Here is a 24,509-nt window from a genome sequence, read left to right on the forward strand (position 1 = left end):
CGACTACACAATGTCTAATCTGATGGGTAACTGATTATTTCAAGAGCTTGTTTGCCCAACCCCAGCAGCGCATGTGATTTTATGCTCTGGTATGTAGTGTTAATTTCGTCACCTATTTTTAATTTAGTCTTAGTCTTAGTCTTGTGCCAAATGTCCTTGTTAGTTTTAGTCATATTTAGTCATTCACATATCTTTTTTTGTTAGTCAAGTTTTATTCGACTAAAAGTCTCGTCATTTTAGTCTAGTTTTAGTCAAAAGAAAACTCAAGGTATCTTAGTCAAGTTTTAGTCGACTAAAAGTCTTTTAATTTTAGTCTAGTTTTAGTCAAAAAATTGTAGTCTTTTTTTAAAATAACACATTATTACTGAGATTATTACTGATAAACATTTCAGTAAAAAAAGTGTTTCACATATGTTTCACTCGAACTTGACTGCACATCACATTTTTTACTTTATTGATACTGCTTTTAATCGTAATGCAAAGACCGGTCATCGGGACATAAGCTGACATGTACAATAAAAGAGCCTGCGCAGCGACAGGAAATATAATTTAACACCAAAAGCCTAGACCAGGGGTGGACTTGCGCTCAGGAGCGGCGAGTGGACGAATTGTTTCTACGCACACACTAAACAGCGTGAAGCCGCGAACTCATTGTGAATATTTTAAAGGCGTATTCTTAGCTTTTATTTTATACAAAACATTTTCGTCTCGTCTTTTTTTGTCAACAGTAATGCATGTTAATTTAGTCAGCGTTTTTGGACAGTGGTGCAGTCTTGTCATCGTCTCGTCTTAGTCATGAAAAAAAGGTTGTTGAACATATTTCGTCTCGTCTGACAAAATTAACACTACTGGTATGTGTGATCATCTTAAGGGTTTAAATAATATGGCAGCCCTCTTTTCCTTGTAAAGGAGGTTAATATGCTTCAAGACTTCTGTTTGTTTTTGCACCTTTCTTTCATATTTACATTTTTCTTCCAACATTTTTTCTAGTTTTACTGGGCAGCATCTGTTGTTACAGTTGCCCTGTTTGCAGGAAGAAAACATGCTGGACCACTGCCTCAGGGTGCTTGCACAATATAGTCACACCTGCCTTTGTGATATGGCTGTCAGGTGTGTATCATTCAGACAACACAGAAACGCTGGCAAAATATTTCACTAAAAGAGTTGAAAAAAAATCTAGTTTTATCATTCTAGTTTTGAAAACTGTATTGTCCAGTACTGAAACTGGTGCCTTATGTATACATCTCAACTGCAAGTACAGTTCTAGCTAGTTCTTTATTTCAGTATTACTGAAATTTAATACTTGTGCCTTTACTTTACAATCGAGATGTGATTCAAGTGACATGACAGTGAAAGTGCTGATGATTGGCAGCTAGATAAAGAAGGATCAGCTATAAAGACAGCTTAGAATTTATGGAGTATTATGTGCCCATCAGTGGGACCCTCCTAGGCTTGGAGAGCCTTGTTCATATTTGTAAGTATAGAGTACAAAAGATATTATGTGTTTAAATTTTTAATGGATAAATTGACTGGAAATAGATATGACAAAACCAAAAGTGTCTGAATACTTATTTCCCCTCTCTGTAAATGAGGTGAAAAGGAGAAGTGAAAGAGAGGGAAGAAGTGCAGCACATTTACATTTACCAGACACTCTTATCCAGAGTGACTTACATTTTTTCATTTCAGTTTATACACCTGAGCAATTGAGGGTTAAGGGCCTTGCTCAGGGGCCCTGTAGTGGCAACTTGGTGGACCTGGGATTCGAACCAATGACCTTCCAATCAGTAGAACACCTGAACCACTGAGCTACCACATCCCACAGTAAAGAAACATCACAGTCATGCAATGATTAGTCAGCCCTGTAATGGACATCGATCCATCCTGTTTCATACTCAGGATTTTCTTATATAGATGGATGAGATGGAGATGGATGAGATGAATGAGAAGGGTTACTTAGAAGGTAACAGGTAAATTATTAACACGATGTTTTCTTTAAAAGCACTGATTAATGAAAATGTTTTCTGAGACAAAGAGTCACTGCATATTATTACTATTGAATGTATGTTAGCAAAAATGTTATACTAGTGTTACAAGGGTCAACCAATATAGGAACAATAGTATAGGTTCTATATAGATATGTTCAATAGAGCAACGATTAAATTATACTGTGTCATTTTTAACAATTATTATAAACAGTCAAGATACTTTTGTGCAAATTTGCATGAAACATAAATCATCATGCTTCACTGAAGTTCTTGCACAGTAGACAAGGCTGTCGAAAGCGAGATATACAACACGGCTGTGAGAAAATCTAGCTCAACTGCTGGAAAGTTTGTCATACATAAACAGGTGTGTCAGACAAAGGTGGGGTAGGATAAAGCAGAGTGACTGGTATGTAAGATGTTGCAATACAAAAAAATATTGTTACTACTATTATGATACTGTTATCCCACTAGGTGTCTGTCTTTGTGACATCTGTCTTTGTGTCTTCACCATGCTAACGTACAGTACAAGACAGCAAAAGTCCAGCAAACATATGGGCTTCTTCATTTTCTGTGGAATCTGAAATGTTCTACGTCATTTCTGATTAACCATTAAGTAAAACCAATCCAAATAGTTTTTGGCTTAAAGTCTAGGATAGGGTTGGAGACTGACTAGGATGAAACCTTGACTGACGTCAGTGCAACACTTTGACTGTCATCACTTTTACTGCTGAACAAATGTATGAGAACGTCATTGACCGGGGAACCTCACAGCAACTATAAATAATAAGGGATAGAGAGAAATACTAAAACCTCGTAAACTACAGTAAATGCTTTATGTCAACAGAATACAATACTCCCCACAATTAAAACTCAAGTGTTCCTGTTTCACAAAAAGGGCTTAATTTTTGCATCGACATTATGAAACATGTTTGTCTAGCTTTAGAGGGTGCTTGCATTTAGCTACACCTAAGCTTTAGAGAAGGCAGAATATTCATGTTGGAGGAGAGCGCAGGTAGGTTAATAAATTTATGACACAAGGCTCATCACATCTACCCAACATGGATAAGGTGGGGGAAGGCAAGAAGAGAGTAGGAAAAGTGAAAGAAAAAGATAGATCATTAAGGATCAAACAAATGTTCAGTACAATGAAAAATCCATCAGATAATATATTTTTTTTATTTTCATTAAGGCAAAATATTACAACTAAGAATGCGTTTGCTATGAATTGTATAAAACAGGCATTGTATATTAGTCATCTACAGAATTTGGCAAATTGACAAAAACCCTTGTCACTTAACTAATATAATCTCCCAGGATAAAAAATATTACTTATTGTGTCTAAATTACAAAATGCAGTTATTTCATAGACACCGATCTATATATTCACACCATATCCAATATATCCCAAACATTCCGGTTTTATAACAAAAATGAAAGATTTTCTTGTAGACAAGTTAATTGCTGTACCTTTTTTGTAGTTATTTAACATGAGGCCTTATTAACTATAGTATATGACACAATATAAGAACCTAAGAATTTTCCAGTTTGTCAAATTGTTCAAACTTGCTATAAATCTGTTAAGTAAAGAAATTTAGATAAAAAAATAAAAATGTCTGTATCAAGACCTGCTTTGTATGGAAAGTGTGCAACAATTTACATTCATGTGGATTCATTTGAACTAGAACAGGTTGTAATACAACACCATGAAAACACATGTTATTATGTGTCAGATTCTGTTAAGTTTAGCCTGCTTTGTAAGTTTGTAAGTACTTCTAAGTGTCTTTAGTGCAAGCGGTGCATTCACACTTTTAAATTCAATAAGATAGAATATGAGGGTAGAATAAATATCCTCATCATGTACTAGAACGACAAAAGAATGTGTGAAGATTTGTCATTTAATTTTCTCTAAATGGCTGACATATCAAGCAAAATGCCATTTAGTGGTAGACATAAGTGCTTCACTTGACACTACCGTAAGTATTCTACAAATATCCTGGTACTAGATAGTAATGTAAATTGTGTATGGATATAGCCATTATGAACAGTGCAAGTATTGAGACATAGCCTTAATATAACAACACAGACCAGTTAAAAAAACATTAGGGCAATTGAAAAGCACAACAGTTATAACATATATGGTATATGGTGCAGTCTAGAAATATTTAGTATCCTTTTTGTTTAAATCCCACAACCAGTTCCCCCAGATATCAGTCCTGATGTTTAAGGGGGGAAAACCCTGTCACAGTAGTTTACAATTTAAAAATACGAAAAGAAATTAACCCCATGAACTACCATATGATAAGATAGGGCAATGCCCATGTTATTGGGAAAACAGTAACACAACAGTCCAAACTCTTCCTGCACACTGCTGAAAGTGGCCGAAAAAAAATCAGTGGCCAAAAATCCCTGAAGATAAGAAACAACTGAGGTCTACAGGAATTTAATTAAGGTGCATCCTCCATCAATCAAGTTCAGTTTACAGATGTGGCCTTCCTGTATTCTACGACAGGTTGTGTTGCTGTAGCCAAATGTCACAGATGAAATATGGGTTACTGTTCTTTTTTCATTCCATTCCTCATTTACATTCATGCATTTACATCCACACAGTTTCAGTCTTTATTTAGAAGCTCAGCTCTGAAAAATCCTCTTTCTTGAATCCTTTCTGTAAAGAACAAAAAAAGAAAAAAAAAAGAAAGTCGCATAAGTAAATGTAAATGCAGTGCAATGATTATTTGATATGTCAAAAAGAGTGTACAAATGGTCACCCCTGAAAACACAAAAGCACATACATTTATATTTTACTGTGCAACACAGCTGTATTCAACAATATCTCTACAGGGTCAAAGCAAAAAAAAAGTGACATACAGAATGCTGATTATTTACCTTTTTTTCCCCCAAATAAATAATACTGGATAATTACTGATTACCAATAAACTACCAAACCGTTCCTGATTTTTTACTGCATGGTATTTATTAGTCAGTTATAGTTGTGACTAACATTTTAATATAATATTACTCATTCATTTTTGCTTAGTCCCTGCATTATCCCTTTTTTTGAGATTTTTGTGAGACAGCAAAAAGCAGATTTGTGAAATGGAGGCATTCTGTGGTGTGTTGGGACACGCTCCTGAGGAAATCACCTGACAGGTCTGGGTTATGGCTCCACCTGTACTTGATAAAGCACAACCACATTTGCACACACCCTTTTTGCTTTTGGTGTGTGTGTGTGTGCGTGTGCATGTGTGTGTGTGTCCAAACCAGTCTTTTTAAAAGTGGAAAATGACTACAGGGCAGGGTGTGGAAACACATCGAAAATATGTTGTATTGTAAACCATGACACACAGTCTTTCCTCGAACATGTTAATGTCTCAGGGAAACGTTTATGTCCCAGTTAACAGTCACATTATATTTCATACCATATTTCTGTGAAAGCAGCGGAGAAGAACAACTGCAACTATAAAGCAACCAAACTCATTGTTTTGTATATTTATTCATTAATGTACCGATTTGTATATTTATGCTCTCTGCTAGAGAAATCAAAGGCGACTGCATTATTTTGTGGTTTTTCATTATACCAACACTTGAGAAATGTAGGATTTCCTGGACTATAAATTACTCAATATGTTGTATACAGTATAATATACAGTATGTCTGGAAACTTCAGCACGGTTGGCAAAGCGTTCCAGGTTGAGTGCTTCATGATGCTCTTTGAAAACTTTCCAACAATTTACAATGGTATCAACATATCCAGTTTGGAGGATCTCATTCCACATGTCGGCTACTATTATTGTAATACTACTAGACATTTCTGACTGCAAGCCCTACAGGCTCTTTAAGTAAACCACAGCTTATTCAGAAAGAAAACCTGGATTTGTACTAGAATACTGAGGTCGGATCATATTGCGCTTGTATTATGCCAGCGTCACTGGCTGTATATTTAATTTGTGAATCAATGTAACGCTTTCCAAGCACTTAGCTTTAACAAGGCATGATTCATGTTTATTCGGAGAATTAGTTGTAGCTCAGCTCAGTTTTCTTATTGCACTATAATGTTTGAGCTGTTTTTAAATCCAGATAATACTTATCCACAATTATTGTCTTTTATTTTATTCACTAACATGTTGCAAGATTTATTGAATTTATTGATAGTTACTTTATTGACAATTTTTTAATTATTTGAAAATTTTACTTTATTAAATTACACAAGTTACATTTTAGGTAAAAAAATGAATAAATCTAATATATCCATGCTTAAATTACCTTTTTGTAATCTTTGTGTAGTTTTTTATATTGGAACATGTTGCCAAGGACCGTAGCTGCTGCTTTGGCTTGTTTCTGTTTCAATTCGCTGAAATAAGAAAAAAAAGGAACATGAATTGAATGATTCTAGAAAGTCTCAAATATAATCATCTTTCAAGCATGTTGGTCATATTACACAGTAGTAGATGCTCTGTTACAAGCTAGTGAGGGCCTCTTACCTATTATCATGAGAATTCCTGATGCCTGTCAGCTTGGGCAGTCCTTCAAAAAAGGCTATGTCTCGTGCAGCCACCTCACTAGAGCTTACAAGGTTGTTAAGTGCGCCACAGACATTTATAACCACTTCAGGTGAAGGGGTCTTCTGATTGCCATCCTCTGGCAATATTGTCACTAAGCTTGACACCACCTTAGGAGCTAATAGAGGACAAATAGCAAAAAAAGGCTCTTTATGAAAGCAAATCATTAAACTTCAGTGTTTCCACAACAGAAGTTTTTGACTTCTCATTAGAGAAGAATGAGACCTGTACTTACCCAGACTATTTTTGTCCCTGCAATGTCGGGACAGGTTCCTGAGGAAGCCAGTGACAGAACGCAGTTCAAGATCATTGGTTGCCTTCAATTTATCCATAATTGTAGGCAACATACGCTCATGTTCCAAGGCAACACGACTCAGGATCGATGGCCACTACATGCATAAAAAAAAATACTTAATGCAAAACACAGTTTTAAATAAATTAATATTTTAGTAAATATTTCATGTTATTGATCATGTGATATTTTTCCAGAACAATTGTATTTGTAATAGTTGTTGTGGTTCTGCATGACTGACAATGATTTTTTTTAATGGTCCTGACATTCTTGTTAGCTGTTGATTTAACAGGATGTATAGAACCTAATCATAATGCTTGAGGAATTATCTGTGTCTAAGCTTAGTTTTAGCATGCGTGGTTACTAAGCTACAGCATACGCACTACAATACTGTTACATGACAAAAACAGAGTAAGAATATTATATAAACCTGATAAACCTGACAGTACCCAGACAAAATATTATGTGGCTACACATTTTCTTGGTATCTTTCTATTTGAGCCTAGGTTGAGCAACTGAGAGTCACAATTCCATATAACAGTCTTTATGCTGAATTACATTTTCATTACCGTGTAATTGTTTTCAAGCTTTGCAAAAAAAATCGCAAGTGAAAATATCTTAAATGTAATCAGAGTTATATAGCATTTACTATTAAATTACACAAAAATAAGATTATTCAACTTATATTAAGAATTAACTTTAGGAATTAAGAAAGATTATTAGAATATTATTATGTTCTATTAGCAGATAATTTAGCTTCATTTTAGAAATAACCGCTTAAAATGATCAAAATGATTTTCTAATAGAACAAGACTTTGTTTTTCAAGCTTGGAATTGGTACATGTGTCTAAAAATTCTTTTTAATTATCTTATATTTATTTTGTTGTAATCTTGTAATAGGAAATACCTGATATATCTATATGAAATAAGGCTATATAAAATATTTTCAGTTGCTAAAATGCCATTTTTTGCAGTTAATCACTGAAAAGACAATACGCAGGTTTTTGCCTTACCCTTCTGTCTCCAGCAGTAATATTCTGCAGGGCTCCAGCCGCAGCCTCTCGTGTGGTTGTGTTTGATTCACAGCGTGAAAGGACAAGATTATACAGCCCTATCACTTTTGGGTGCCACAGCCATTCCCTACCACTAGGAATCCGGGCCACCTCAGTGAATGTAGACAGGTCCTGATTCTGTCTCTGAGTGTCAGGAAGAAAAAAAGGTTACACAAAATACACCAAATTGCAGGTGATAAGTGTTAATGATTACAATACAGTGAAATGCATTCTCACAGTATCACACACACAACCCAGAAATGGTAAGTAATAATTAAGCCTTATAAAAGAGAATTTTATAAAGTCTTCAACATCCAGTAGAGTGTACAATAAAGATAAATTGATATATGTTGATAAATGCCCTTTACATCTTTTGCTTTCTTGCTCTGAGGAGTGAAGCAGCCAATAGGCTCTCCTTTAGAGGGAGTCTGACTTCGACTGGTGCCCTCCAAGCGTAGCAAGGCTGAGGGGGGAATCTCATCATATAGCTGATAGGACAGGTTCCTCATCACACATACAACATTCTCCACTCCCTGCCACACATAAAAAAAATTTTTTTAGAATGCATTTAGATAAAAAAGAAGAACATAAGTTAGTGACTTATTATGCTTGTCTTCTACTCTGCTGAACTGACCTTCTGATCTATTCTGGAGTCCTCCACTGATTTCTGAAGGTAGCCCACCAGGGCATCAATTAGTCTAGGAGTATCCCTCATCTGCTGTCGTGTCACTGCATTTATCGAACTCAGGTTCCTGTAGTGACATAGGCAGGATATTTAGTGAGAAGGCACTTTTGCAGTTATTATTCGGTAAGTATGTAAACACAGATCAGACAGGGTGAGAATGGTGCCTTAGGGCAGATCACAATTATGTGTAACTTATTTTAATTTTACACAACTACAGGGTTATGGAATGTTTTGCATATGCATGAGTGTGGACACACCTGAGGCATCCAGTTGTATTGAAGAAGATGTCTGCCTCTGAATCTGTGTGCCAAATTATTTCCTTATTTCCAGTTCCTGAGAGAGGAATCAGTATCTCTTCAGTCAGCTTTGGAAGTGTCTCCTTTGCCAACTTCTCTTTCAGATTGTCTTTGGAGGAGAGATTCCACAGAATACCTGCAGAGGGATACAATGAGAGAGAGAGATACAATGGATACAGTGAATGGAGGGATACAATGAGAGAGAGAGAGAGAGAGATGTTAGGGATAGTAATTTATCACCAAAAGAAAAATGAGTGCAAACCATGAGATAATGAGTGCAAACAACTAAAACCACATAACAATACTGTATCATGCAACCTTGTATTCACAAGTCTGAGACATTTACTTTATATCACATAATTATCTGTAATAGTAGAGATCAAAGCTTGTCTAATGTTTCTGGACAAACTTTATAAAATACACAAGGGATTTTGGATTACGCAAAGGTTTAACTTTAAAAATTGGGCCAACTCCTGCAACTCACAATAGCTGTCTTTTGTCCTTACTTTACTGAGTTGTTTCCTAAGACCTTTGACCATAATTACTTTGTAGAGAAAAGGGAGATGGGGCTGTCATGTGCACAGTGCATGCAAGCAGATAATCTGAATAAACAGAACAACTTGAAAAAGGACGACTGCCAACCCTAAATTTTATTTACACAGTAAAAAAGGCCTAGAAGGTGCTTCACACATGGGCCTACGTACATCCACACAAGCAAGTCAAGACAACACTGCTTTCACTGGGAGAGTATAGACAACGCCCCAGAAAATACACACAAACACCTGCACCAAGTGATTTGTTATTAACTTCAAAAACCACACACTTATTCATGTAGCCATAAGTAAAAATATTATTTTTCATATTAGTTTTCACCACTTCATTCATGCATGATCTACAGTGACCTGTGACACCTAGTGCCACTCCTTTGAAGATTACAGGTCATTACAAAACCCTATTGTGTTAGGTATGATTTTTGTTGTATAACTGTTATCACTGTGTCTGCCTCACCACACCTATACTAAAGTCCAGCCTTTACTAACACCGTCCACGTTTAACTTTGTGATAGCAGTGCACAATGGCAAACAGCTAAACACTGGTTCACACAGAAGCTGATTGATTTTTTTCACTAGTTGTCTGATCCGAGATAAGCTCTCTCAAATTCCCATTTTGTAAGTCCAGCCACATATTCAAGATATGTTATAATATACAAAATAGTTAATCCTGCAGCCTATATTCATATTTTTAGTGAGCAATAGAATATATAATTATTATTAATTAAAATGCAGATTAACACCTAAGATAAGTGTTTACCAGTGATGTTCTTTTGAAGTTCATCATCTGGTTCTTTCAGAGCTTGCATAAGCTTAGGGATTCCTCCAGCCTCAATAAGAGCCACTTTGTTTTCCATGTTCTCATAGATGAGGTTCCTGGCTGCTCCAGTGGCATACTGTTGCACCCTCTGTGCCTCACTGTTAAATAATTCCACCAGTGGGGGAATACCTTTCAGTTGGTTCACCTGAAAGAAATAGAAACATGTTTGTTCAGCGCATTATATTACTAGTAAAAAAATATAATACATTTGTAAAATTCACCAGCTCTTACTAGTTTCTTGGCCTCTTTACTGCTGTAGCATTCATGCTGGATGTAAGCAGCTCCAAGTATTTGCTCTTCTTTGTCAGTTGAGTTTATGTATTTCACAGCAGTTGGCATATCCAGAGAACTCAGTCTGTGTGAGGAACATATAGAGGGGAGAGGATTTTTCTAACATTTTTCTAACAAGCAATAACCAGGCTTCAATTTTAAACTAGATTTGTAAAGTTCGTAGCGACAAACTTTGATGTTGGCTTTGACGAGGCAAGTATTCGCAAAGGCCGGTGCTTTTTGGAAGCGAGTGGACATAAGGGTCAGTATTACATTTGGAGGCAAGTGGACAGAAAGATAGGGTGCCAAAACATTTGGACATGTCACATGTCCATGTTGTAAAAAGTTTTTTGATTTTGCATATTTTGGGGGCGGGGCTGCGGCAAAACTGAAAGGCCAGTCGGTACACCAATTTAAAACTTTGTTCAGAGTATCACCCTAAAGGAGCTGGCCGAGTTTGGTGTAAATATTTCGAAAGCTTGCCGAGTTATAAACCTCCAAAATTTATAATGGGAGTCTATGGGAAAAAAGGCCATTTTGAGACCTGGTACCGGAAGTACCGGTACTCGGATCGCTTAGAAAAGTAACAGCAACAAACTTCAGACCAGGGTCTACAACATATCCGAATTTGGGGCATGTGGCTCAAAAGCCATAGGCCGCATTAAATTTTATACATTTTTGTCTAAGCTTAAATAGGAAAACAGAATGTTGGCTTCTACAAAGCCAACATAATTAAGTTAAAGTTTTTGTCAGGGTGTGTTGGTAGTGTATCGTTGGACTGGTTTGGGTGTGCCTCCTTGCATTCTCATTCTTTACACACACACACACACACACACACACACACACACACACACACACACACACACTGCACAGGGTGACATCAATAAACACACACAGACACGCAGAGGCTGCTAGGCGAGTGAAAGTGAATTTTACGATTGAGTGAGTACGACCTTAACAACCTGTTTGACAGGTTCACGAGCCATATGTCCTCGCTGCAATTTTGTTCATACTCACTAAAAAAAAAGAGTGTTTTCTCAGTAAATATTACATTGTTGAGATTTTTATATCATTTTAATATTTTTATCGGATAAGTATAAGAGGAAGAGAAACAGTTTCAGTTAGAAACTTTACAGTTTATATAATAGAACATTCTGTTTTTTGAATTCTATTTCACTGCTTGGACTGTGATGGACAGTGGGAAACATTTGCCTGCTAAGGTCTTCAACAAAGGTACAAAGTGACAGTATGGTGTAGTATTTATTACAAATTCTTTTGTCATATTGCATTTGCTCCATTCTTTTCCTCTCATTCCATACATCCATACATGTTGGACCTTTTATGCACCATCTGTGTAACTCACTGTAACTGTGAGGCTTGGTTGACCCAATGGTTGGCCTTACTGAGAGTACAATAATGTAGTGAATGCACAGTCAAGACATGTGCCTAGGAACATTGACAGAATTCCATGGCAGCTTCCTCCCTATATTGATCTGTTCTAGCAAATGGTTGGCTTTGCCTGTCGATTTGTCGCTTTTTGCACTTCCCTGTACCTAAATTGCTGGTTTCTTGCTTTCCTACAGGAACGGTTAGACAGTGGAATGTCCCCAACCATGCTGAATGTCTATGTGGTGGCAATTGGGGTTACGGTAAAGATTTGATAATGCTTGCACACACTCAGAAGAAGGGCCTTGTTCATCATCTGGCATTCATAGAAGCACAGTTTAAAAATCTGACTAGCATGAATGTCATGAATCACATCTCACAACTTTCCATAATTTACTTGGTAAACTCTCTTGTGTAGATGCATAGATTATAAAAACAGTACAAACGAGAACCTTACAATTCTTGAAATTATTCAATCATAGGCAATCTTAAACAGAATTTGCACTTTTGTTTGTGTGTGTGTGTGTGTGTGTGTGTGTGTGTGTGTGTGCGTGTGTCTCACCCGCTTAGATTGCCCACGCTGCCTGTCATATCCATGCCATCAAACACATCCTTGCCTCTGCCCACACTGATCACACTTCTCATGGAAGGAGCACGAGACATCCTTCCCTTTGTCATTGTCAGAGTACCCTGGGATCCTCCACCGATCACAAAGCCTCCTGTGTTGCTACCGCCTTGAAAACTCCCTGCTGACACGGAGTTGCGATTCTGACGGTTCTGAGTGATCCTGCTAATGGTGCGCTGTGAAGGACCTTTGTATGATTGACGTACAAAGGCCTCCTCTTCCATGTTGCCTCCATAGCGGGCCAGGGTTCCACTAACGGAACGTGTCATAGTAGGAATAGTCACTGAAGTCTGCCTGGCTCCAGAATTGTACTCATTGACCGTGGTAGCAAATGGGTGTGGATACGTGGCTGCGTAGCCATTGCTCATGTTATAACCTGGTTCCTGCCGTGAGAAAGCGGCATCCTGGTCTGATGCCAGACTTCCCTCACTGCCATTTCGTGTCATCCAAGTGGTAACCTGCTGCTGAGGCACTGACTGCATGCGTAAAGAGTGTAATGATGCGGCATCTGCATCAGCACCCCCACGGGACATAGAGCGCATTGTTGTACTCATCTGATACTGCTGAGACTGGCCACCTTGGTAGCCACCCCCCATGGTACCCATTCCTGCCATAACACCCATGTCATCATGGTTATACATTAGTCCTCCAGCACCCCCTCGACTAATCTGAGATCTTGTGCCAAAGTCCATGGCTGAGCGAGATGAGTATCCACCGCTAACGTGCTGAGATGGACGGTGGGCCTGGTGGAGATCCAACAAGAGAACTATTACAGCCATATACAGTAAAAATCTAACATGGGCAAAAAATATAAAAAAATAATAGACTATGATTGAAGCATTGCAGATGCATGAAAATGTACAGTAACAATTACAGAGTAACTTTTTAGATGCATATTACATGACATGATGTAATGGAATGCAAGTGTGTAAGTTTGCTTAGAGAGACCCTGTAAAATTCCACACTTAGGCTATACACTAATACTGCTCTACCCCTGTAAAATCTAGCAGATCCACACTCACCATATTGTGTCCAGTTATTCCACTTTGCAAAAGCACAGTACACATTTTAAAAAATTATGGGTCAAGCTCAAATGAAGAAAACAAGAGCATGGAATTCTCACCATTACTGGTCGGGTGGTAGAGGACTGCATATAGGACTTTGAGCTGAAACTAGGATTGTAGGTCTGGTACTTCATTGTCGAAGAACCACCGTACTCTAGAAAGATACAGAGAGATTATTTATTATTATTTTTGATACCTTTAAGAAACTAGTTGCCTGTGGTAGGCAAGACATTAAAAAACATAAATTGTCCTGTCTATTTCTGTGAACGTATGGCTCTGGATTGGCTGTGGTTAAAATGCTCATACCTTGTGACTAATTTACTTCCCTTTGTCAGCTCTCAAATCCCACAAAATGAAAGGTGGACAATGTGCTTAGCACAACCATTCATACAGAAGCCACTGTACATTTTCACAGACTAAACATTGTGTCGTGGACCACAAGAGGAGATGAAGTGCTTCGTTTTGCTTCCTTTAAATATATGCATGCTACATAAAACCAGTGTTCAGCTTGACAATCAGCAGGATCAGGAGGATAAGTCGCAGTGGATATTTGAAATTGTTGGAATAAAAATCATTACCTTGCATGAAATACTACTATTAGCTAAACTAACATTACTTTGTTAAAAACCTATACTACTAGAACAACACAAGGCCTAAAACTCACTGTTGTTTATTTGTTCTTTACTGTCACATCAAAACACTCCGGATAAGAATGAATTTATAGTGTATACCAGCTGCAATCACTAAATGGTCTATATACAAGAACTCTACAATTTGATATGTTATTAGTGTTACAGTGTTATTAGTCCTACAGTTAACGTACTGGCATGTTATCTCCAATTCAGGCCATTTATACTCTTTAACAATCAAATATCCAAAGATCAAACCACATTATTATACACTGTGTGTAAGTTTGTGAGTATGAGAATAAATGCTTTCTGAAGGGTGAGGTAAAGGTGGGGCTGTTAATATCAGGGGCAGAAAACCGGTCTTATAGCTGTAAGCAACTCCTTCTATCTCTGCCCAAAACACATAGAATCAACACACACACACACACACACACACACACGTTCACTTACACATCCCACAAGTTGCCACACCCTACTTTCCATATCCTTGAAAATACATAGAATTGAGCATAGAAAGTATTAAGACACAAATAGACAAAACCCCCAGTGCTTTCATGGAAATCTTTGTTTGTATTTCTCTTTCACCTGAAACATACTCTTGGTATTTCACTTATGAGACCATGTTACCTTTTAGACAACAGCATTTCCCTATTCGAAGTTTGTCTCTCGACTTTGGAGAAGAGCCCAGAAATGTGAAGCTGTTCTGACTTGTCAAGGCTCAACCTAAGCTCCTGAAGCTTGTTCTAGCCCACAGCAGCCACTGTCCATGCCTACAACAACTGAATGTTTTACACTCAAATCAGTACTAACTTTTATTTTAATTTTCAACAAAATTAATTATCAAAATAAAAAATCTAAGTAAAAGATAACCCTGTGAAGTCAGATAAAAGCAAAGGGCATTGAAAGCAAAAAGAGTTTATTGTACTTAGCAGTTTCAGGTTTTATTTTGTATGATTTGGGTCCTTTCAGAGCTGACAAAGTAATGTAACCCAATCTCAAGAGGTTAAACTCACTTTACCCAATCATTTTCACCCTTAAGATAAAAACATACCAATAAAAAGGCTGCAGATGGACTGTGCAAGTTTCAACCTGTTCAATGTTAATGCAGTGTGTGTGTGTGTGTGTGTGTGTGTGTGTGTGTGTGTGTGTGTGTGTGTGTGTGTGTGTGTGTGTGTGTGTGTGTGTGTGTGTGTGTGTGTATGTTCATGTTCAGCTGGCAGACAGGCAGGAGGACGGTTGCGCTCATGTTAGTGGCTAATTTAAATCCCAGTTTAAATCCCATGTTAGTGGCTAGTTTCATACCCAATTTCAGTAAAAGCATTCGTTATTGCCACACAAATAGAATTTAACGTTAAAACCATCCAAATTATCCCTATATTCCACGTTCAGACCATTGTTTCAGATCAATGCAAGTAATTTGTTTCGAGTACAGTGCTATTTTTCATACTTGTGTCACATACTTGAAGCTGGGGACATGTTTGTGTATTATTACAGCTACCAGAGCAAATTTAGACCTACTTGTTGGACCTGCTGGTGTTTCCATGAGGTAATTCAAAGCCTTACACCAACTCTTTTACTTTTTCATTTGTTAGTCTTATTATTTTTTAGTAATCAGTAAACAGAACTATAAACAAGTCATATACATAAACAAGAGCCAAACTTTTTTCATTAAAAAATGATGTACTATGAAGAAAATAATCATAAGATCATGCAAAGCTGTGAATAACTGAGTGAGGCACATTTAATGAACCAGCCAGACGTTCATGAACCACCAAATGCTGTTATATTTAATGGGTTATTATAATAAAGGACGGTTATGTGCACACTTTCACATTGCAGTGTTATAGATGTGATCAGGATTTACGTGTCACTCAAACATCCGGCTTTAGTCGAGACAGTAAACCGGGCAAATTTCCGTGTTAACTCGCTTCTGCTGTCAAAAACATGGGGTTATTTTCCACTGAGAGAAAATGGTGTCGTCTGAACACTGGCTAACGATGTGTACGAAACAGAATACAACAAATAAAGTAGAATATCCTGTATTATAGATTATATATTATATATTAAGGACAATCCAAACAACATCCCACAGACCTAATAGCCAGGCAAGAAGGAGTTAATGTAGTAACGAGTTAAAATGACCAGAATTAGGTTACTGATACAGACAGATAGAATACTGAAGAAGAATTAAAGGTGTAGAAAGAAAGGGCGTTTCAGGGCTGGGAGCAGGTAGACGGTGACACACCTGAGGTGGGGTAGTACGCGGAGGCGGAGGTGGAGGTGTTGGCGGTGACGGTGGCGTACTGCGCGGAGGTGGAGTTGTTCCGTCGAGACAGGGTGGTTTTCTCGGATAGTCTCTGGGCCACCTGCTGCTGGACGCGCTTGGTTCGCGTAGCATCGTCAGAGTACGCGCCGCTGAGCTGGAGCTCAGTGCCGGCCGGCAAGGCGTACGTGCTCACGGAGGAGTTGTTTGGCTGCAGAGCCGAGAGAAAAACACCCTCAGACACCACGCTCATGTCGAAGCCGTACAACTCAGTAACCGTACCAAGTACGAAGCGTAAAGACAAAATAAACCCAAAAACACCCCAAAAAAACAACCTACTAACAAAACGCAACGTCCTAAAGAAGTCTTAAAGCGTTAAATCAGCATTAGAGAAACTTCCGTGCCTATGCTAATCCTAACGAAACCGACGACACAACAGCTGGGGTGAACTTTGTTCTAGCAGATATACAGAGACGTGTGCGTTTCGCAGGTGGAACAGAAAAATGGGCGGAGTTTAGGGGTGACTCAGGTTACCTGATGCAGGTTAGACACACAACAAGGACCTGGTTCTGCCTGTGCTACTCATGAATTAAAGAAATTACTCAAAGTGAGATCTAAATACAAATTAACAGCAAATCCAGGACTCTTTAAATAACAAGGTTTGAATAGTGCGTTTAATGTAATCAATGCTTAGACAATAAAGTATCTGTAGTGCGCATGCGTGCGTGTTTTCATCTAAATACAAAACAACCTTCACTGTTAATGTCAATATATAATACTTACGGACAATTCTCCAGAGATGCCAATCAACCTACCATGCATGTATTTGGACCAGGGGAGGAAACCGGAGTACCCGGAGGAAACCCCCGAGGCACTGGGAGAACATGCAAACTCCACACACACAAGGCGGAGGCGGGAATCGAACCCCCAACCCTGGAAGTGTGAGGCGAACGTGCTAACCACGTGCTAACCACTAACCACGTTTGTTTAGCGCATTGTCTCTACTTAACCATGACATTAAGCATACTTTATTCTCTAATGTTTTTATGCCCATTAAAATGATTTAGAACTTGACAACATAACTTGTCATGATATTTGTTTTTAATAAAATCTGGGCAAGTGGTGGTCATAATATAATACTGTTCTAGTGGTAACATTTTACTTTATGATAAATTAAGTGCACAGACATTTACACGAAAATCATTGTTAATTATTATATATTATATATACAGTATATATTATTATATATTATATTTCTTTGAAGAATATGATTGAATATGATGCTTAATGTCATGGTTAAGTAGAGACAATGCGCGAAACAAAACGAGAATAAAATACATGTAATTATTGTATATTGACATCAAAAGTGTAGGTTATTTTGTATTTAGATGAAAACACAATGTACACTGATTTAAAAAAAAATCTAAAATGACTACAGAACATAAGAATATGAAAAATGGCATAAAATAGCTTGATTTTCTCTCCTTTCTCTTCAATTATTTTACTACAGCCTCTTATATCTGTGACAGACATGAGGACAACTGTAATACATGTACCTTTTTTATCTCATGTTTTTAGCCCAGATTTAGTAAACCAATAAAAACACCGTAGTTCGTAAAGTCGTAGATTTCCATCTACGGCTTTGGTGTAATAACCTAATATAAAAAGTGTTAATATTGTACTTGGTTTATCCAACAATAAAAAGAATATGATTATTAAGCCCAGGTTGTGGATGTTTAAGACGTTAAACACTTTATTAAACAAATAAATGTTGAATGACTCATATCTAAAAAGTGTTTACATATTTTTGACAATCTTGGCAATCTACATGCATACAAAGATAAAGCGACAAGATGGCAGAGAGAGGGAATAGTTTTGTTGGGTATTGACAGGCGTGGCATAATGGTTGGCTTGTTTCATTTCTGTATCCATATATGGTCTCTCCTGTGCCTAGCAACCCAAGTAACAGTTTTTGTTTTGCATCAGGCTTATCTTTAAAACTAAGCGTTGTTTTCTGTATGTTTTGTTCTTTCAATTTACATGGAAACAAAAAAAATAAAATCTAATCAATACCTAACAAATGGCATGAGTACTCCCTTTTTGTTTCTGTGGAAAATATTATATAATATATTTTTAAATATATTTATTATATGGGATATTTTTAAATATATTTATTATATATTTTTATAATATATTTTTAAATATATTAACAAATATATTAACATTTACCGACTAGCAGATTTAGAGAATTAATCTAAGGAGTCTTATTAATCTAGAGAATTCATTTCTATTTAATTTATTTTAATGGAACAAAGAATCCATTATGCCAATAAGTGTTCAAATTGAACAATGCAGTTCAATGATCAGTTCTACTCACCATTAAGACACAATATTTTCAGACAAGAGATAAAATCCAATTAGGCAACACAGGTTCAGTCTCACTGTTTCTGCTCTGAGAACAACCGTCTTCTTCTAAACTTTACTTGATCTGACTATGATTTTGGGAGTGCACAACATATAGGCACAGGCAACTCCCTAGTGAAAGCATGCATTCACTGTAATTATTAAAAAAAAAGGAGAGGAGAGGAGAGGAGAGAGACAGGCAGACCGACAGGCGAGGTGAAGGGATGACTCAATGTAGGTGTATTGTAGGTGTCAAGTAGTTTTGGGTGTGGCAGAATGAACTGGAGCCACCTTTACCTCGGCTTCACAGATCACCCCTCCTTGTCAACAGTGGCATTTAACTCATTCAACATTACAAATCAGACAGATGTTAAAACTAGTCATCACTAAAAGTCACTTGAACAGGGAAAAAATGAAAAGAAACATAAATAATTGGCATGCCATTTGGTCCTGCTAAAAGTTTTCTGAATTATAGAATTTTGTTAAACTAAAGAAGGCACTTGAATTTGGTTTTGTCTAAACACCTGTTTCAGCACTTATTATCCCTTCAGGGAAAGGAGGGAAGCTGTGAATATACAGTATCTTAAGAATGTTCTGCCACCTTGTTCTACACAGTATGTACCAGTAAATCTGATTAATTTAACTGCTTAATTCAATGTATGGTGACAATGCATGGGTACAGGTGCATTATATTATGCTTAAAAATTACTTAAATACATGGAGGCTAAGGTATTCAGGGATATTGTATATAAAAGACAAGAAACTGCACATATAAACAACTATATCAGAGAAAAGATAAGACTATCATAAACTCTCTGCATCACGTATAGACATATTCCTTATCTGATTAGGATGATACTATGTTTAGGTAGAATTTATGATCCTCTTGATCCAAAGAGAAAGTTCCCTCTTGTATACTTCTAACACAACTGGGATTCGAATGGTTGCATATAAATAGATTTTCTCAGCATAGTAATAAAGTTTAGTTTCTTAGATACTTTGTGGTACTCTATTATTTACCCGTTTATTTGTAAGCCAGAGAAATCCCTGCTTCTAGTTAAACATTTTGTTATGATCATTGACAGTGTTGAACTTGACACCTCTTAGGACATACACATACCCATTCTAAAGTCTGTCAAAGAATTGCATGATTTATAATGTTAAATGTTGTACTAATATGAGCATAGAGATTCATCCATGGTCAAAAGACATTAATAATTATAAATGTGTTATGCACAGTGACAGTGGTATAAATTATGATGGATAACTTTTATACACTGATCAGCTTAGTGGACAGGAGGTTATTTTCTCTAGAATAAATCATAGTTTAATGTTGTTCTATAATACACATCAAGACTAGGCTTCTTGATAAATTGACTTACTGCTACAGGAATACACTCTAGTTATTGAAATAAATATATTATATTAAATATCTTTTCAGTAAATACATTTAGCTGTCATTTCTTTAATCTGAAATGCAACAGCAGGTTGCTTACCATTTCTTGGTTTTATTCTTAGGCTCCTAGTACAATATGACATCAATATTTGCCAATATTTGTGCCGATCCTCTCTGATATACCATGTATGAAATATGCAATACACAATTCCAGATTTACTGTGATCCTTTTTATTCCCATTCATCTCCATTGTGGTCCAAAACATTTTCTTTGAGGGAGATACAGTGATATGGAGTGCAGTGTAAAGTGTAGTATCTTGGTGTTTAAACAGATTATGAACTAATCTACTGAATAAATAGTGAGTGTAAATTTAAGAATTTATCATTTAAGTTATTATTACAGTGCAAAACAAATATCCCTGGCTGGAGGCTTTTGGGAAAAGATTCAGTAGTATCTTTGAAAGATATTTTATCACAGAAAGGCAAAACAGTGAACTATCACTATCATCAGATTCAGAGACTTAGTCATGGCATAACTACAGATCTGAATGGTCTCTGTAGCGTCATGACTAACCCTTTCCAAGGTAATGAATCATTTTCTTTCGCCGTACGAATGATAGAATGACCAAAAAAAAAACTTCATGTATAATAGATCAGATAAATTAATCAGATAAATATTTAGTGCACCTAATCTGTGTTACAAACATGATATCAAATTACACAAAACAAGAATCTGCTAAGGAGTAAGGTTCTAGAGTAAAAAAACTGCTAAAATTAACATAGAGAACAGACACAGACTCAGTGAGTCAGTGTCTTTATTACCACAAAAGAAAAAGAAGAAGGAAATGAAGAAGAAGATATTTATAATCTCAGGCTAGCTGTATGTTATATATGCATAAAGTTTGAATTTAAACCAAGAAAGCGATTACCCAGACTGCTTCAGATAAACACGTTAGTGACTATTTTACAGCAAAGTTAATATTACAATACAGTGTAATATTCTAATACTTTGACATAGTACAATCTACTTGAATACATACTTGAATACAGTATTTTATTACAACATTTTTAATGAAACTGATTGCCACACTAAGAACAAGTACATAAAATGAATTAAACCCAGACTGCGCAATGTCTAGCATGTTGTGATAAACTGTGACAAAGTCCTCCACCTAGTACCCGCAAGCTAGGGTTGTGTATTTAAATGTTGCAAAGGAGTTGGTGTGTACTCAACAGTTTTGGGGCTTTGGGCATCTTTTTATCAGATAAAATGCATCAAAACATTTATCTTTATTTACATTAATTTGCTTTTAGGGTAATAGAGCTAATATTCAGAAGTTCATGGTTCAGATCAGGAGACAATGGTGACAATTATTGTCTCAGTCTTCAATTTCTGATCCCCAATTGATCAGCCATTTGTTTCCTAGCAACAACTTTGTTTATGTATTTATGTTTAATGTTAATTTGTATTCTGTAACAGAGCTAGTATGTTTGCTACTGCAGTAGAGAGACATTCTCTCAGTGTGGGAACATTTGTGAGGCATATCTCAAAGCAATGAGGTAGTTTAGCCAGTTTTTCAGCTTACTGGTCTGAGCCCTGACAAGTCAAGAATTAATTATGCTATGACAGATATCTGGAAGAGTGTGACACCTCTACAGACAAAGGTTATCTTTATTAATGAAATTTGGCAATTCTCTAACATGCTAACAAACCTCTACAAACTATTTCATATCACTGTATTTTTATTCTTTTCACACTCAGGTTTTACAACTATATACATTTTCCAACTTCTTTTTTATTTTTTTCTAAATTCTACCTAGGTTGAACCGGGTTAGCCAGGATGTATTCTCATCTGGATCATCTATTACTCAAACAGGATTAGGTGGATACTGCAGATGAAATAAAAAAAATACAATAATTATTCATTTTTGTCATTGACTGTAATCAGACATCATGTAGATGTATTTGAAAATATTTGTAAAAATTTCTCTGGCATGCTACTTAAGAAAGCAGCTAACCCATGGTGAAGTTACTTGTGAACATATAAAGTTTTTTTCTTAAGCCCGTGTCACGGCAGTGTATTGAAAAAAGGAAGAAAAACTTGTTTAAAGAGAACAGAAATCACAACATGTTTTCAGCTTGCTCAGTGCTCTCCACTTCTTACCACATGCACTGCTTGAGGGAGAAAGAGAGAGAGAGTGAGAGAGAAAGTAAGTGGAAAGTAGTAAACACAAGCTTGTTACTATGACAGTAAAGAGACTCCTGTTAACCAATGCCCCCCCCTCTACAATAAATCTGTCTATAGTTTTATACCTTGCTTATTTCTAAGTTTGTAAAATGTGCCCTACCGATGGAAGAACTAATAACCTGTTGCACTTGACATAGGAGGCATAATTAACTAGGCTTGTATATTTTGAATAAAAATATTCAGGTCCCTGGTTTGATCCTGAGTTTGATCTGGTTACTGTCTAAGTGAATTTATACATACAGTACTATCCCTCTGCCCATATGGGTTTCCTTCTGGTTCTCCTGTAAACAAAATAAATAAAATAAAAATACAGCAAAGTGGACTGACTACAATAAAAATTGTGAATGAGATGTGAATGAATGTGACGTGTGTTCAGCAATGAGCTGGTGTTCTTGTCTCACAGTCAGTATTCCCAGAAAAAGTTTCAGTGGCATTCAACAGAAATAATGAGTCACAATTTGTCTCTGAGACATATGCAGGATTTATACCAGACTAGTTCTTTATAGAGACAACCAATATACATTAAGTTTATGGTATTGATCAGTTGTTGTTGTTGTTGTTGTTTTTTTTTTTTTAGCTTTTTTAGCTAGAAGGTAGACTGGACAGAATTGTGAGTCATATCCTGTTGCATGTGTTGGAACAGAAAGAAATGCTTGAAAGAGAATAGTAAGATAAACAGAAATGAATCTTTAAGAATCTTTAAGCTTGATTCATGCCCGGGAAATCAATAACCAAATATGGTTCGGGAAATAAAGAAACAAAAAGAAGATTAAAAGATTAAGTCTAAGAAATAGTGAATGTTTTGTTAAGTTGCAAAATGACATAAGATTTGGATTATAGAATGGAGAAGTGAAACTCATAGTCATGAGTAAAAACTGCCACAACACTCACATTCTCCTGTTCTGTGTTGTCGCCTGTAGTTCTGTGTTTGATTTAGCACCATGATCATGGAGGAATGTTTCATTTTACTGTGTACTGTACCAGCTGTATATTATAGAAATGACATTAAAATCTTCTTGACTTCACAATATTAAGATCAGAAGAGAATATAAACTCATGTTTGTGAGCTGATATCAACATACTTTTCCTGGATATGATGTAAATTCATTTGCTTCACTTCATGAGCAAACATTTCACTGGTGGTTACAGTCACCACCAGTGAAATGTCACAATAAGTTAAAGTATTGTCACCTAATGACAAAAAATTTCTTCATGAACATTGTGGCTACAAAGCCATCGCACATGTAATATGCATGACATCAAAAACTGAGACACTCCCTGAAATTTAAATGAAACACTCCCTTCCTGTGACATGGTTACAATAGCAAAGAATGCATCGTGCATATAATGAAATGATGAGTCATTTCAGCCAAAATCTACACAGGTAAAGACTTCACAGGACCAGATGGCAAGCCTAGTGGGTTAGAAAGTACAGCATTTAGGAATCATTTGATGTCATTTTCCCTTTGGCAGAGGCAAGCCATTTGAAGGATGAGCTTTTTTGAAAAGATGAGAGGAGTTGAGGTGAAGTGAGGGTGTGTGGAATGAAACTGTGTGCAAGTTTTGTCATCATTGGGCAATGGTAGTATTTGTGACCTTTAATTAAACATAAAATGAAAACACAGGACAGTCAATATGACCCTTTATTTATGCAATAAACAATTGCAATTCTTGGTCAATGCCACCATGTGGTGGGCAGAAAAAACATCATGTTTCTATATCTTACCGACAACCCTATTCAGGAGAAGCACAACTGAAAATACTCTAACCTATACCATCACTGAAAAATGTTTGTTTTCCAAGTTCCTTAAGTCACAGGAATTAGTGGTGTGAATGTTTATCCAGCAGCAGTGAGTAAAGTGACAGACTTTATGAAGTAAATATCTGTCTGAAGGATCTTTAAATAAATAGCAATAGAGAAGTGCTTGGACTTGTGATCTAATGATCTAATGACCTAAGGAACAGTCTACTTCCTTATTTATTAATG

General features: G+C 36.5%; 1 protein-coding gene across 2 annotated transcripts; it reads right to left on the reverse strand.

Moving 5' to 3' along the window:
• Positions 1-3,142: 3,142 nt before the first annotated feature.
• Positions 3,143-19,008, reverse strand: pkp3a (plakophilin 3a). 2 transcript variants are annotated; one of them, XM_060886241.1, is made up of 14 exons: positions 18,852-19,008; positions 16,457-16,685; positions 13,642-13,736; positions 12,456-13,261; positions 10,469-10,592; positions 10,178-10,382; positions 8,828-9,002; positions 8,520-8,637; positions 8,254-8,418; positions 7,847-8,029; positions 6,777-6,930; positions 6,464-6,659; positions 6,246-6,333; positions 3,143-4,647 (listed from the first exon to the last, which is right to left on the reverse strand). In XM_060886241.1, exons 1-14 carry the CDS (start codon positions 18,852-18,854, stop codon positions 4,606-4,608), a joined length of 2,583 nt encoding a protein of 860 aa, XP_060742224.1. In that variant the 5' UTR covers positions 18,855-19,008; the 3' UTR covers positions 3,143-4,605. The 2 variants fall into 2 exon arrangements, with proteins under 2 accessions (XP_060742224.1, XP_060742222.1); XM_060886239.1 differs by lacking the exon at positions 18,852-19,008 and having other exon boundaries at positions 16,457-16,927.
• Between the last annotated feature and the right edge of the window lie 5,501 nt (positions 19,009-24,509).

Source organism: Tachysurus vachellii, chromosome 14, assembly GCF_030014155.1.
Source record: "Tachysurus vachellii isolate PV-2020 chromosome 14, HZAU_Pvac_v1, whole genome shotgun sequence".
Classification (NCBI taxonomy): Eukaryota; Metazoa; Chordata; class Actinopteri; order Siluriformes; family Bagridae; genus Tachysurus; species Tachysurus vachellii.